The 16,532-nt window shown below is 43.1% G+C and overlaps 1 protein-coding gene and 1 non-coding gene across 3 annotated transcripts in view; one reads left to right on the forward strand and one right to left on the reverse strand.

The window, feature by feature from the left end:
* The window catches only part of ILRUN (inflammation and lipid regulator with UBA-like and NBR1-like domains), an 88,043-nt gene that overhangs the window by 62,100 nt on the left and 9,411 nt on the right, over positions 1–16,532 (forward strand). For both annotated transcript variants that reach the window (XM_040644737.1, XM_040644736.1), the window contains one exon: positions 7,116–7,444. In XM_040644737.1, coding sequence (XP_040500671.1) covers positions 7,116–7,444 — 329 coding nt within the window. The remainder of the gene's footprint in view (positions 1–7,115; positions 7,445–16,532) is intronic.
* Positions 2,184–2,287, reverse strand: LOC121106122. The gene has a single exon (XR_005838872.1). It is a non-coding gene; the product is annotated as a U6 spliceosomal RNA (small nuclear RNA).

Consider the following 16,532-nt stretch of genomic DNA (forward strand, 5'->3'; position numbering starts at 1 on the left):
GGATTGGTTGCTATTTCTGAGGCAGGATTAGAAGGGAGGATTAATTAGGGTTTGGGTGCTATCTTGGGCAGTTTAACAATTAACAATCCTTAGTAATCGATGCTACAACAAAATGGGTCTGGGGGCATCATTGGTAAGAAAGCAGTAGTCAGAGGATTGTTAGAGCATTTTATAGCCACTACAGGACCTTGGGAGAAATTATGTTTTCTCTTACCTTTGCACCTGCCTTTTCCGGCAAGTGTCTGTCCTTCCAGCCCAGTTAAGGGCAGGGTTTTTTTCTTTTTCATTCTGAGCTGATTTTCATCTTTGATCTCAGATGTTTTTACTCTTTTAGTTCCATGGCACTGATGTCCTGGATTTGGGAGTAGAGGTTCTTGTTTCCTAAGACTGAAGCCAGTTTAAATGGTCACTCTAGCCCCGCCCCCCCAAATTAAGGTAAAAGCTCATAATTTTTTTAAAAATTTTTTTTAAATGTATTTGACAGAGATAGAGACAGCCAGCGAGAGAGGGAACACAAGCAGGGGGAGTGGGAGAGGAAGAAGCAGGCTCATAGCGGAGGAGCCTGATGTGGGGCTCGATCCCGTAACGCCGGGATCACGCCCTGAGCCGAAGGCAGACGCCCAACTGCTGTGCCACCCAGGCGCCCCAAGCTCATAATTTTTAAATAGGGCATGATTACCTTCGAGGTATGAAGTAGGAATAGTTTCTTTGTTTTTGCCATTTCAGCTTTTCTTTTTGAGCCCCTCACCCTATTAGGGGCCCCAGGGACCCTTCACCATCTCATCTTATCCAGGCTTTCACTGTTTTTCTTAAGCCTTTTTCTTCTTCGCTTTGTGAACTTGTGCCTGGTGGTTGATTTGATGAGTTTAAGGTAGCTTAATATAGTCCTTTGGGGGGCATTTGCATTTTAAAAGGAAATTCCTGAGAATAATACTGAAACCAAGGAACAAGGTTCTAATGCATTTGTGGCAAGGTGGGGTGGGAAGTGAGGATGGGTAGGGAACAGAGTTTGAGCCGAGGCATGACTCAGAACAGCTGATGAACTGGAGCCTGGCTCTACCCTTTTCCCCCTTAGATGTTGAGGTAGGTGGTGTGTTGATCAGACAAAGCGAAAGTATCTGAGTGCCTGGGCATTGTCATGGCAGCTCTGTGTTGAGTAAATAATGTGTAAACGTAGACTAGAAGTTGAGACTAGGCAGATTAGTGCTGACAGTTGGAAGTGCCTCCTTTTCCCAGTGGTACACACACACTGCTGCCTCGGTAGTTCCAAGAGACCGACACGAACATGTTGAGACGTGCTCATAATACTGACCTTTGCACTGCTTGCTGTCTAGGATTGTTTCAGTCCATAGGCTGGCAGTGCTCAAAGTCTTCTTGCAAGCCTCCATCACAGGAGGTAGGCAGTACGTTCTCAGCTCTCCTGTGGAGATGAAATGTGAACCTATAGCTTGTAGCCAAGCGGTTGACTAGAGCTTGTGTACGTCTCCAGATCCAAGCTGTTTCTTAACCCTCAGGGCAAATGTGAGGGTCCTGTTGTGCTTTGAAGATGCATTGAACTTTAGGAAGGATTTGAATCCACATCTCCAAACCTAGATGTGACCTCCATGGTTGTCTTCCGTGTGCGTGCTGACTAAAGCCAGGCTGTGTCTCCTGGCGTTGTGGCATTCTTGTCTCACGACTCCTTGGGACAAGCCCAAGGTGTTTGCTCTAGGGATCAGAAGCCTACAAGATGTCAGTCCTAGCCACAGTTTGAACCACTTCGAGGTGTCTTTGTAAACCGAATTTGTAAAAGTTGTGCTTTCTTAAGTCCCCTGGCCTTTTCTCTTGGGAAGCCCAGACCCAAGTGGAACATATCGATGCGGCAGATTATTGCTTTCTTTAAGTGACTTCTGTCTGCATCTTGTGCAGGCCAGATGCATGCTCTGGAAGACATTGGGCAGCTTCAGCCTAACATGCACGTCAAGATGATGGCTCGTTTGTATAGTTGTTGCTGTTCCCTCTGTCTGAAAACTATTAACTGGCCCTTGCTGCTGTACTGAGAAGGGGCTGCACAGGAAAAGAGAGCATATAGGAGTGAACTCATGTGTCTAGTTTTAAATGGATGTCTTGTTAGAATGAAGACGTCAACATTGGCGCATTACTGTTAACTGAACTCCAGACTTTATTTAGATTTTTTTTGTTTTTTAAATATGGAACACTTCATGAATTTGCATGTCATCCTTGCGCAGGGGCCATGCTAATCTCTATATCGTTCCAATTTTAGTGTATGTGCTGCCAAAGTGAGCACAGACTTTATTTAGATTTTGTCAGTTCTATTCATGACCTCTTTCTGTTCCCAGAATCCAGTCTCTGGTACCACATTACGTGTAGTTGTCTTATCTTTCAGTCTCCTCTGATCTGTGACAGTTTCTCGGTCTTTTCTGTTTCTCATGACCTGTGACCATTTGGAGGAATACTGGCAGGTATCCTTTATAATGTACCCCAGTTTGAGCTTTTCCGATGTTTTCCTCAATTTAGACTGATGTTATAGATTTGGGGAAGAATACTACAGAGGTGAAGTGCCTTACCAGGGGTTCCTGATATTTATATAACATCACTGGTGATATTAGCATTGGCCACTTGATTAAATTGTTTGGTTGCCAGTTTCTCCATTGTAAAGTTACTACTTTCCTCTTTCCGTACTCTGTTCTTTGGAAGTAAATTACTAAGTTTGTCCCACACTCAGGATGGGTTGGGGGATTTATAGAATTAAGCTCCATCTCTTAGAAGGGGGAGTATCTATATATATTATTTGCAGTTCTTATGTAAAGAAATTTGTCTCTAATTGCCCGTTTGTTTAGTCATTTATTTATATCACTATGGACTCATGTGTATCTATTTTATACTTTGAGTTATAATCCAATACTACGTTATTTGTTTTATCGCTCAAATTATTCCAGCTTTGGCCAGAAGGAGCTCTTTTCAGGTATCTCCTGGATCCCTGTGACATAACTCCTGTCCCTTTGTTTGTTGTTGTTGTTTTTTAACACTTTCTTACTTTCTGATACTACAAAGATATTCCAGGCTCATCTTATATTTTCCATGTCTTAGCCCCAGCATCAGCCATTTCTCTGAGGAACGCTTGTTTTTTGTTTTTTGTTTTTTTTTGAGAATGCTATTCAGAAACTACTGGGCACTGGGAATGTTCAGTGCTATTAGACTGTCGTTACTTCTAGGCCTTCTCAACAGGTAGAGCTGGGTAACGTGTGTACGCATGCTAAACTCTGTAAAGAGATGGATCTATTATTGTTTCGTCATCTTTATATATATTAAGATAAACATGAGTTGATACTGATGTCTCTGACTTTAATCCAGTACCACGGAGTTCATTTTAGAATGCCTTCCTTTCTTTCTCATCTGTAATATCCTTCTTCAACAATGAGAAACCTTGCTCCCAGCATTTCACTATTCATTTACTTATTCAACCCCAGTATACGTGTACCCATGTTGTGCATGTATTATAACCCATACCCCCACAAGAAACAAACTTACCAGTTTGCATATTGTATTGATTTTTAGCAATTCTATTGTGGTGGACAAATAGGTGTTTGTTTATGTTTATCATGTGATTTGATCTGTGATTCTCACATTCAGATATATGCAATTTTTTTTTAACATTCCTGCCATAATCTGAGATGTCTTTGTACTTCAGCATGGTTCATTAAGATTATGGAGTTGGGCTTCAAGTAAAATATTTTCCTTTTTTTTTTTAATGCAGGGCTTGAACTCATGACCCCAAGATCAGGACCTGAGCCGAGATCAAAAGTTGGATGCCCAACCAACTGAGCCACCCAGGAGCCCCAAAATATTTTCCTTTTACTCTGCATTTCTAATATTCTAAAATAAAAAGTTCATGTTCTCTCTTTAGTAATTTATTATACATTTCTACAAAAGGAAGTTTATACTTATTAAAGTTACGTACTTACTAAAGGTTTTGTATGTAAAAGGGACAAGTTGACTGAAACTATTTATAGTACCATCTAGCTCCAAAGTCCTGGCTCAGGAGCGCCTGGGTGGCTCAGTTGGTTAAATGTCTGCCTTCAGCTCAGGTCATGATCCCGGGGTCCTGGGATCGAGCCCCACATCGGGCTCCCTGCTCGGCGGGAGGCCTGCTTCTCCCTCTCCCCTACCTGTTGCTCCCCCTACTTGTGTTCTTTCTCTCTGTCAAATAAAATCTTAAAAACAAACAAACAAACAAAAAACCAAAGTCCTGGCTCAGGTGGTTTTTGAAAAACATCTTAAGGGAAGACATTCTAAAATCAGTTTCTCCATTTGCTTACTAACCCCTGAATGTGTCAGCTTGGCACTTGATTCTACGTTATTGGCTACTTTTCTAGGACATCCCGTTGGCCCATTCTTGTTATTGGTACCAAAGATCATATGTGTTTGTGGGTAAAGATACTATGGCCTGGAAAATGGGCTGTAGTTCCCTAGGTTCTTGGTTCCCAAGTTCCTGTTGAGGAAAAATGAGTATGAGTTGTAAAAGCTATTCTGAGAGTTGAGTGTTCTTGTTCTTCATGTAAGTTGGCTTTTAACTTGAAGTCCGATCTTGGGCCCATCACTTCTACCTCCAGATCCTTTATGTAGAAAGTGCAGCCATTCCATTAGATGACCCCTAAGATTCCTTACAGCTATGATTTTATCATCACAAATAGTAAAATATGTGGCTGACAGTTCTTATCTCAGTAATTAAGGCATTCTGGCAAGAATTGGAAATGGTCAGCCTCTCTGAAACAAGCTTATCTGGTCCATTTTTATCACCCTTTTTATTTGATTAACACACTCATTCACACTGTGCACAGGATGAACACATTCTAAAACAGGAGGGCCAGCGGTAGTACCTAGATGGGTCAGATTGCACTGTGTAGAAGGAATATTTTGCTGTTCATACTGACCCATCATGGTAATAACTTGGGAGGATCAGAATTAGAGTGTTCATTGTTGGTGTTTATGAATCAGTGGTTTCTTAAATGGCCTTCTCTTTAGAGGTACTGTGTAAAATCTGTGAGCAGTACAGAAGAATAGCCAAGGTGAGAGAGTGCAGTGGCTTATGTCTGATATGGCCCAATGAGCTATGTGAAAGAAGCTTTAGTTCTTAAAGCCAGGGGGGAAAGTGTCACTAGTCTCATACACTGATAACAGTCTTCAGAAGACTGTCCTTTCTCTTCTCATAAGCATTTAGTGTCCTGAGCACAGTGAAGGAGGCATATGACCTGTAACTGAGTATGTGAAACATATCATGTACTTACAAAAGGACTGGAAAAGAGACGGTAAGAGAGAAGTAAGAATTAATGTACTGTAAGATAGGGCACATCAATTTGGGAAAAGCAAAGAACAGAGTGAAGAGATGTTGCCTTTGGTTAGAACGCGAGGCTAGGAAGGCATGGAATGAATCTCCCTCAGCTGCCTGCCACTGAACTGTTCTTTAAGGCCTACGTCATGTTGGTTGATGAGCTGGACTTAGAGCTTTGAATGAAAGTCCTCTGCCCCAGCATTCCTGGCACCATCCCACGTTTCCGAGCGAAGTGGCGTGCTGCCTATCCCGGGTTCCAGCGTTAGCAGGTTGAGCTTCTGTGGCACTAGTTTACATGAGGACTCACATATGCCATCATGAAAAGCGTCTGGAATGGATTACCATTCCTTGGTGTCCTGCTTGTGCCGCTAGTGGCTGCAGAGTTGCAAATTCCAGAAGTGAACAGCAGATGTCACTGCGTCTCCACTTACTGGGCTTCTGGCTCCTAGCTGTTCACAGACGACCAAGTTTTTATGGAGCTCGCAAACCACTGAACACAGAGTATTTAAGGCCTTCATTAGAGACCGAACCCAGATTGAAAATTGAGAATAAGCACAGCCCAAGAGGGTTTTCCTTGTTTTCTTTCACTATTCTTTTTAGTGTTTGTGGGTTTTTTTTTTCCCCTATTCTTAATATTATCTGTATTTTGGTGTAGGTAACTGATGAAATTTATTAGCCTTTTCTTATCAATCATTCAGCAGTTATTTAGGAGCCTTGGACAACTTTTCACATTTGTTTCAGCTGGGTTTACACTTAAAAGCTTCTGGGCCTTACTGTAGCTTGCTTTTTAAAAGCTTTCCAGCAGGAAAGTTGATGTCACTGTTTTCTAAATTGAGGTGCAGAACATCAAATGAAACTGTCTCTTTATTCTTCTGTTTGAACCTTTGGCTTCGGCAGTTGAGGAAATAACTGAATTATGACCAAAAGTCCTGTGGTGCATCTTTTTAAAACAAATCTCTTATGGTTTCAGTGTAGATGGTGGGGTTTCCCTATATGACAAAGGCAAAGTTGGTGTTAAATTAGGTTATTTTAGAAGGTGTTAAATTAGATTAAATTAGAATATATTTAGAGTATATTTTAGAATATATTTAGAAATATATTAATATTTAGAAATATTAAATTTTTGGCATCCTTTGATCACATAGATCATTAGAGAAAAAAACCCAGGTGATACTTGCCTTAATAGTCGGGGTTAGTGCTGGTTTACACGTGTGTCCTGCTGTCGTTATTGTTTCCCCCTTTACTCTCAGTTGTCCTAGTTTGGACGATATGTTGTCACTCTAAATTGCTCAAAGAGGTGGGGGAGGGGGTCGTTGATAGGTTGCAATTCTAGGAATTATAAGTATCTTTTGGCTTAAGAATTATGCCTGCCTTGAGTTTTCTAAGTTACATACATTCAAGCTAAAGCAAAAACCACAAAGAGCTTATAATTCTGGGAAAACAGTTTTTAGGTTTCTATCTATAGATCATTGTTCTCTGGAGCAGTGATTTCCAAATATGGCTGTGCATCAGAATCAACTGGTAACCTTTTAACAAATACTTTCACGGGTCTTACCATAGACCTGTACTGAAAGTGTACTGGAGTTTGAACATGACATTACCAAAAATGTAGAAATGCATGCAGTGCAAATGTACTAGGCTACTTTGTCAGCTTGCTTTTAAAATTAGCACATAAAAAGACATTTCTTCCTATGGTTTGGGTGGCATTTGGGGGTTCTGGTGGTGGCTGCTTTGAGCCTTGAGGGTATGCCTGTCATTGACATGAGTTGCCTTTTTGTTTCAGATGTCATCTGGGTGATTCTCAGTGTGGAGGTGGGTGGACTTTTAGGAGTAACGCAGCAGCTGTCATCTTTTGAAACGGAGTTCAACACACAGCCACATCGCAAGGTAGAAGGAAACTTCAACCCGTTTGCCTCTCCCCAAAAGAACCGACAATCAGATGAAAACAACTTAAAAGACCCTGGGGGTTCCGGGTTCGACTCGATCAGCAAAAACACATGGGCTCCTGCTCCTGACCAAACCGAGCAAGATGAGAATAGACTCTCACAGAACTCTGTAAATCTGTCCCCCAGCAGTCACGCAAACAACTTATCAGTAGTGACTTACAGTAAGGTAGGTGCCCTCGGAGAAGAGGAGAAGGGGTAGGTGGTGGGCCTTGGGATTTGTGATACCCTTTCATGGCAAACCTAGAAGCCTAGAATGTTCTTTAAGACTGCTTAGCTCTCCTGCCAACAGCAACAATACAAAAACCTACCCCTTCTCCCCTCCCCCCCCCCAGTCTTCCTGTCCTGTGGATGTTACTTTATCCACATTTATAATTTACTACTGTCTCTCTGCTCTGGTTTGGGTGTTGAAAGAACAAAGCTTTTTACCTTTAACATTTAAAAAAAAAAAAGAAAGTCAAAATATCACCAGCTCTCCTTCCAGTGTAAATGTATACTAAGCCTAGAACAACAACATGCTTTTGGAATTGCTTCCTACTTTGTTGTTTTTGTTTTGGCTTTGGGTGGGGCTTTGTTTTTCCAAGGAAAAAAGACAAACTCAATTATTTATCCTAAATATTGTTGTTGGGCTTTTGCTTTACTTATCTTGTTTGCATGTCTTCTTGTCGATGTATTTTCAGTCTTTCATGGCCCATCTACCTCCTCACCCACAACCCAGAGTGGCCCAAGTGATATTTTGACTTTTTACGTGTGGGGCAGTAAGTGAGAGAATTGTTTATTGAGTTCACCATGATTTTAAATATGATTGTTCTGAGACACTCCCCTGGGTGTTTGATTTCTTGACCCGCTTCTCTCCTTGCTACCTGATGAAACAGCGTCTTCCACACTCTGCTAAGGTGGTGATGGTTCTTGGTTGTTGGTTTGGGTTGGTTGAGTAAAGCGCTGATGCTTTACTGTTCTAGGTGTTTCGTGTGGCATGGGCCTGTGAGCATTCCTATGCATTCTCTGATTAATAATGCTGTGTATTAGGCCCAGCATCCCACCTATAGAATCATAAAACTGTTAAGTCTGCCCTTGCATCATGTTGGCATTTACCCTCAAATTTGGAAAAATAAAATGATGTTTATTTGAGGGACAAATTGTCTGTTGTAAAAATGGTATTTTCTGACTAATGCTTTATATATGGTCCAGATCAAGAGGCAAATTAAGAAACCTGATGATGTGAATCCTATTTCTCTACACAGTCTAGTAAGAGAGACTTCATTCACTAGTGGTGTAACAAAGGATTGATTTTTTTGGTTGTTTGGGTGGTTGTTATAAAGGATTCTGTGGAGTCATGTGAGTTATACAGGATATAAGAGAAGTTAATCGGCAAGACAGTAAATTGCCTGTATTTGAGTTAAGACTTCACATCATAACACCACAATAAAAGGTTTTTTCTCTGAGCTGCTATTTCTCCAGATTTTTCCTCCTTAAATTTAACCATCCAGAGTATGACTGTTCCAGGTGGTAAGTGAGCCAAACCCTAGGGTAAGCATGTCCTGTTAGAACTGGAATTTGCAATTGGGTTTAACGGGAAGATGAGAGTTAGAGGAGGCAAAAACCAGTTGCTCTAGTGCTTGGTATCATGGAAGCCCCCTCTCCCAGCTGTGAGCCACCTGGCTCAGTAGTAACTGTGGTCTTAGGAGTCGGCTGGTGTTCTTGGCCAGGGCACCGCACTCATCTTTCTAAGTCGTGAACCTTTTAGTTGTTTGCAGCTCCTTTGGGGACTGATGCCTTTTTGCCAATTCTGTGATGATTGCACTGGCCTTGGGGGGGTGAGAGGTGCAGTGGGGTTGGCAGGAGGTCAGCCTCACAATGTTGTTGTTGTTGTTGTTGTTGTTTTAAGGACTGGGCTATGGTAAGGCTAGAGGCTATTGAGATTTCTTGAGGTTGATGAATTCATGGTATGTTACCTAATTTTTTTTCATGAACTCTGTAGAATCATTTAGAAGTAGTATTTGCAAGAACCACAGAGAAAAGGTTCTCATTGGACATGATATTCAAGGAGACTATTGGCTATAATGCATTGAGAATGTAGCACTTAGGTCCCAAAGAGAAACCGAAACCTCCCTTGTTTCTTTCTTTACTTTCTTTTATTTAAAAATATTTTTTAAATTTATTTTTAGAGGTAGGGGGCAGAGGAAGAGGGAGAGGGACAAGCAGATTCCTTGTTGAGCGAGGAGCCTGATTCAGGCCTGGCTCGATCTCATGACCCTGAGATCATGACCTGAGCCGAAATCAAGAGCAGGACACTTGCTTAACCGACTGCACCACCCAGGCGCCCCTCTTGTTTCTTAATTTAAGCAGACTCTTATTCAGAGTGCACTTATGTGAGCATCTGGCAAGTTCTCTGAAAGCATTTCTGGTTAAAGTTAAGTCAGCTCCTCCTCTTAAGCCTCCTTAGGAACAGGGTTAGGGTGTAGACAGACATCACTAAGTATTAACACGTCTGTGCACTGTTGAGGTCCGTGTACATTGTTCAGGAGGAGGCTTGTAACAGCTAGCAGCTTACAGTACAGTAGCAGAGATGAGACCCGCACACAGCAGGTAGAGAACAAGTCATTCAGGAAGTCCGGAGAGACAAGAACACAGTCAAAATGTGCAGTTCGCGTGTATGGCTGTGGGTTAGAGTTAGGGCAGAGAGGAAGAAGAGATTGCGTTGATGGAAAGGGCTTTTCAAAGGATAAATTTGGAAAGACAGGAAGGACAGTGAACAGTTTAAGTGCTGAGGGCAGAGTGCGTAAGAGATGTGTGGTCAGGAGAGGTGGGTTACAGACAATGGAGGTGGGTTCGGTCATTTGCAGTGCTTTCCTTGGAGGGGCAGTGGATGAAATCACAGATGGCTTTGACAAGAATTGGGACTGTACTTAAATGGGCATCTTAAAGCAGAGCTTATTCATAATTCCAGACGTTTGTGTTTGGCTTGAGACTATAGATCTGTTTATTTTTAAAGGCAGGCGTGCTTGATTCTGCGCAAGGGGATACTTGAAGATGATACTTGACACAGTGATGAGGTCAGGTATACCACAGTTCGATTTTAACTCTTCCTATGTGCCAGGTGTGTTGCCGTGTACTTCACATGTATCATCTCATTTTTTTGACAGGAAAACGAAAGCTCCAAGGGACTTAGGAACTTGCTCAGTATTACATAGCCATTGAGAGGCAGAGCTGGGATTCTAAACCAAGGTGCCACATTGCTAAAATGTGTATTATTAGTAGGTGAACCTGGGCTCTCCCTGGATCCTCCGGTTGGGCTGGAGGCTGTTTTGAGTGAAAGTATTTACTGAGTTGATGATTAGTATCATCAAGGAGTGAAAAACAGCAGAGTTGAAATAAGATAAGTGGCTCTAATGTAAACTGAAGATTGCCCGTGGCATCTTCTTTTTGAAGACTTACTTTGTTCATTGAGTCTTTAGAGTAGTGACGTCTTTTTCTGGTTAGTAAAAATAAGAACTTGGGTGCAGAAACTTTGTGGTGTTTGTATTTACTAGCACTCTTTTATTTATAAGTGAGTGGAAGGAATGAAAGAAACCCCTGGGCTCTAGAGTTGGGGCATGTGTTTTCAGTTCACCCCAGATGCCGTCTTTATGGGGAGGAGGAGTACCTGATGCCCTGGTGTCAGGGATCAGAGTAGACAATAGATTGACTTACTCTAAAGAAATTCGCTACCTGCCGTTAAGGCTGGGAAAGAATGTGATGCTCTTGGAAGCCCATGACCACGGTTATAAGAGGCAGATACGGTTTCCTACTGCCTCCATAGTTACAGTTTAACTTGCTAAGGTTGGTGGGATGGAATGAAAAGATTGCTTCATGCGCCTGTTCTATGAGGGCTGCGTGGATATGTCCGCATAATGGCACATATGTCAGTGCCAGGAACTGGACACCCTGGGAGCCCTTCCCCAGCCGTACTTGAGTAACTGTAAGCTCTCTGGACTCAGTGCTCCGTGTCCAGGGGGAGCCCTGGGTGGGAATGCCAGCTTCTAGCTCCATCCCACAAGCCCAGAGGGCCTGGCGCCTCCCTGTGTGAGAGCTGTCAGAGGGAGGCAGAAAAGTAAGTATATGCTGACCTCCAAATATTCATAAATCTGACTCCTTGCCTTTGTTAGAAATTGGCTGACCTCATTGTCGGCTCAATTGTGGCTGACCTGTCCCATGTGAACAGTCAGATCAAGTATTGATGAAGGTTAGGTGCTGTTTTACTGAACCCTTTTTATGTGATTAGCTCAAGAGCCTCTGAAGACAAACAGTCACAGTAGGATAGGTGCTCACTCTGTTGACTCAAGGCTAGTCTTGCCGTGAATTCTAGCTCTCTGACTCAGCCCTGGAGGCCAGGATAGCTTCTGTTTGGACAGTGTGAGAATAGTAAAAAAACAATTTATAGAGGTGTGGAAGGAGAAAATAAGTCCTGTTAAAATCAGATGCTTTTTTTTTTCTTATTTGGCAGTAACTTTTTAATCTCTAAATGCTTTCTGAGAAGGCCTTACAGAGGAAAAAGACACCAAACAGTCTGATTCAGGACAGATGGTAATAAGAGTGTGGCTGTCAAAAACCAAGGGGCTGTATTTGAGGAAGGCCAAATGGTTCACTTCCTTTCTCAAAAAAAGAGTAATAATTTACACTGAGGGAGCTGAAAAGAATCCCAAATTCATTTATTTTGTTACTTGGCCTATGGTTTTTATTTTGTGTTTGTTCTTACTTTAAGAAAATGTTTGGAGCGCGTGTATGTCATATAGTCCTCGTTTAAACTGGATTACAGTCTGAGCCACTGTTATTACTTCCGCCAAGTGCTGGTGCAGAAGGAGAAGCTTGTTATTATCTTTGTGGGGAGGTTCATCGTACTCCTCCAGCGTCAGCCACTGCCGAGTGCCATCTGCCCTGCCGGCTGACAGCCGCCCTTTAGTGTGTTTGGGTATGGAGCTAGAGCAGGAGTCAGTCTGCTTTTATTGCATCGGAAGTCAGCTCTTTCCTAACCTGCTGCTATCTGTGTTGACTAAGGCATAGGGGAGTTACTTTCCCTCTGTTTAGGTAAGAGTTTAGAAATCATAGTAGAGGTTACCAGGGGAGGTTTGCAAAAGGCAAATCTTTTGCTCTGTGGGCCAGAGGCTATAGTGGCTGGTGGATCTTATCAACTACTTTGAAGTAGCCAGTTTAACATAATAATAAGGGGTGAGTTTGGGGTAACATAATGGAATTGGGTTCAACATGTGCCCAGTTCAGAGGGCCCTGAAATTGACCACAAGGCGGGTGCTTGGTGTCTGTAGCAGGGCTCATTGGTTATGTGAGGGGCTGGAGGGCAGTGTGACCTTCCCACTGCCACGAGATGAGTTTTTGCTCTCAGATGCAGACCCTTTCACAAAAGGTTTAAAGATGGTTCAAAGAGAAGCTAGAAGGAAAACTTGCATCTCTTGGTATTTTATCCAGCTTTTGTTTTCTTCTTGCAAGGGATGGGTAGCAAAAGCACAGGACACCCAGGCAGAGGCCGGTCGGAATGCAGTAATCAGAGCTAAACTACCATTTATTGAGCACTTACCGTGTCTGTACACTGTGCCAAGAACTTTTTGAATTTAATTTTTATTGTTAAAATTATCAATGTACGTAGTTGAAGGAGCCCAGTAGTTCTACAAAGTTGATTACAAAAACACCGGTCACCTCCCTTCCTCCCCGCCGCCAGCATTCGCTCCGCAGAGGCAGCAGGCGCAGTGTTCGGTAGGCATTACCTCATTGAGTGCACACAGCAGCACGTGGTGCGGGGCCTGCTCTTTTCCCTCCTTTACACTTGCTGCGGCGTGAAGAACACAGGCGCCGTGATTTGCTCAAGGTCATGCAGCTCGGAAGTGGTAAAACTAGCATATGAGCAAAAGCAGTTGTTTTTGACTCCTGAGCCCGCTCTCTCTAACAGTGTACTACATGGCTTCCCTGTCGTAAATGGCGTTCAAGCACATATTCTTACCAGCGGAGCTAACAGCTGTGGGCTAGGGGGAGAATGCTTTCTATGATATAGTGCTACGTTTCACGTGAAGATCAAGCCAAGACTAGATATTATGTGACTTCTCTACTACTAAGCCCCCTCCCCTCACAAGCTATTATGGCAACTATAGAAACCAGTCTTTCTCTCTAGGCTCGCAAGGGAAAAGATTCCCTAGAACCTCCATAGTTACTTGGGTTTAGATTTTTGTTGACATTCAGTTTCCAGTAAGTCACTCTTGGGACGGCAACACCTCTATCTCTTGAAGTCACACGACCTGTCTGTGTTCCTTCATTATGGCCAAAAGATACAGGCTCTGAAGTTTTACGTTTCTGGAATGAATTTAAAATCCCCCTTTGAACATGCTTAATATTTTAGAACTAGAACATACTTAGGGGCTACCATGTTCCCTTTAAAGTCAGATTTTATTTCAACAAAAGCTATCTAGAGAAAGCAAATTTTAGGCAAAGGGACAATCCATACAAACCCTGAGGTTGAGGTTTGCCTGCTTTACTTAAGGAACAGAGTGAAGGAGGAGAGTAGAGAAAGATGCAGTCAGAGGACGGAAACCAGATCATGGAGGCCTTGCGGGCCCTTCTAAAGTTTTGTGCTTTTGCTCTGAGGGGCAGAGGAAACCATTAAACGGTTTTGAGCAGAGAGGTAATAAATAACCCCCCCCCCCCCCCCGCCGCTGCCTTTGGAAGCGGGATGTAAAAGAAGGAAGTAAAGATGATACCAAGGTTTTTGGCTTGAGCAACTAAAAGGCTGGAATTGCCATCAGTGGAGAGGGAAAAGGCTATGGTAGAAGTGGGGAGAGGTCCGGAGTTCCATTTGGAGCACACGGGGGATTTCTTTAAATATCCAAATGGAGATGTCAAGTGCGCCTTGTATATCCAAGTTGTATATAGAGTTTAGGAGAGAGGTCTGGGTGGAGATTTAAATTTGGGAATTGTGACATAAGGATTATATCTAATGCTGTGAGACTGGCTGCAGTCCACTAAGTGATGAGTGTAGAACAGGGTTTCTCAGCCAAAGTACTAAGACTATTGACACTCTAGGCCAGGTATGTCTTGAGGCAGCGAGTGGGGGGTGTCTAAATGCATCGTAAGATGTTTAGCAGCATTCCTGGCCTTGACCCAGAACATGGTGTAGTACCTCCCCAACCCCAAGCATAACAACCAAAAATATCTCCAGACATTGTCAGCTGTCCCCTGGGCAGAGAGATGACAAACTCGCCCTACTTGTGAACCATTGATGTAGATAGAGAAGAGGTCCAAAGACCAGACCGGGCTTAATACTGTCTGTCTAACATGTAAACAGACTGCTTCATGTTATTCAAAGCACGCTTACTGTACTTATTCTCAATCCATAACAGTCTCACGTCTTCTGTAGTTACAGCCTTCATTTGACAAAATAATACAGAAGTCATAAGTGACTTGCTCACATTCACATAGCAAATTGGGGGTGGAGCATGGGCTGGAACCCAGGGACCCAGTGTGAGTCTAACGTTCTTCTAGACCACAGTCTGATGAGGTTTGCTGGCAGAAGCAAAGTCTGGTGGTTGTTCCCTGAAGGTAGTTTATACACTTAGCACCAGGTTGTAGAGACTTCCTTGTTCATCTTTAGGAGCTCCAGAAGAATTTGTGACCAGGGAGGAAGCAATGCAGAACAGAGGAACCTGCCCCATTCGCTGGCCGATTAGTACATTCTGTACCAGAAAGGGATTGTCAGTAAACTCTGGTTTAAGGATATTACCATGACTCTCTTTTGAAAACCCAGAGGAGCCAGGAAAGTGCTCCCAGCCTTGCTGGTGTTTGCATTGGCATGGGTCATGTGTGCGTTTTAAAAATAAATTAAGCAAACACCATGAGCCTTAGAAAATGTCTTTTGTTGTTTGTAACATTACTGTCTGAGAATAAAAAGTATCTCCAGGAACTCTCCCTTTTGTACCTCAACAGCTTCAAAGCTGTTCAGCTCCATTTTATTTGCTTTGGGGCTCTGAGCATTGTTTTAAACTGGTCTGACGCTGGGCACTCCTGTAGCCGAAACACAGCCAGTGTTCCCAGGATTGTCAGAGTATTTTATTTTGGTTGTAAGGGTAGGTTTTCTTTCCTATACTCTGAATTTAGCATTTTAATTTCTGATGGAAGTTCTCAAAGTCGGACTAGTGAAATTACAGGTTCAAACAGACAAGTGAAATTCAGAAGTGTGAGAATTTGTATAGATGCTCGGGTTTCAAGTAACTCGTTCTCAGCTAAGTCTTCTGTAACTGTGTTCTAGCAGGACAGGTGCGGAATGCGAGGTTACGAGCTGGGAGCTGTTGGACCTCAGGGGGGAACATGGGCTTCCTTAGAAGCTCAGCTGCAAGGGAGACTTTTTCCAAAGCTGTGGACACATCTACTTGCAAGGCTTGAGGGTCTTGGGCTTTTTGCTGTAATTTCATTGCCCAAGAGCCAATTTAAACTGCTTCATACAAAGATAGCTTTGATATTATTGAGTTAATAGGTGAGGACTCCTGGGTGCTTGACCCATGCTAACCCAGTAAAATCAAAGAATTTACTGTCTGAGTGTATACATGACGTGACTAGCTCATAGGAAAGACGAACAGCCAGTAAGGAAGCGGTATATTGAGTTCCAGTTGACTTTTAAGTAAGTGTTCATATGAATTTGGAGGACGGAGAAGGCAGTGGTGCCTCGGTAGATGATAGGTTCAAACTGAATTGAAGGGAAGAAGAACCACACATAGGAAGGCCCAGAGGCATCCACAGGCAGGGTGTGTTCATGGGACAGTGGCCAGCCTGGCTACGGAGTGCGGTGTGCGGTGTGCTTAAAGAGGGTGGAGCAGATTTTGAAGGAAGACCTTTGAAAGCCAAGCAAAGGAAAGCCAACGTTTAATGTGAAAGGAAGCAGAGTGACAGCAATGCTCTTGAGCAGGGTAGTGTCAAGATGAAAGCAGATGTGGCTGAATGAGACCAAGGAGAGTCCAGTTTATTCTCCTGCCTCAATCAGCCAGACATTTGGGGGGCAGGGGGTGATTCTGTGAATGAACTGTAAGAGAGGAGAGAGAACACAATATCTTGTAAGGAAGGGGTAACTGATGGAAGGTTACAGGAGTTCGGATGGAAATTCTAAGAGGAAATGGGACCAACAGCCTCACCCATTGCTTCAGCAGAACCCCCACGGTACAGCCAGCACCAGTGGTGACAGGGCTAGAAACTTGGATAAGCTGCTCTCCTTTTGGGTAACCTCC

Source organism: Ursus maritimus, unplaced genomic scaffold (genome assembly GCF_017311325.1).
Source record: "Ursus maritimus isolate PB19 unplaced genomic scaffold, ASM1731132v1 scaffold_30, whole genome shotgun sequence".
Classification (NCBI taxonomy): domain Eukaryota; kingdom Metazoa; phylum Chordata; class Mammalia; order Carnivora; family Ursidae; genus Ursus; species Ursus maritimus.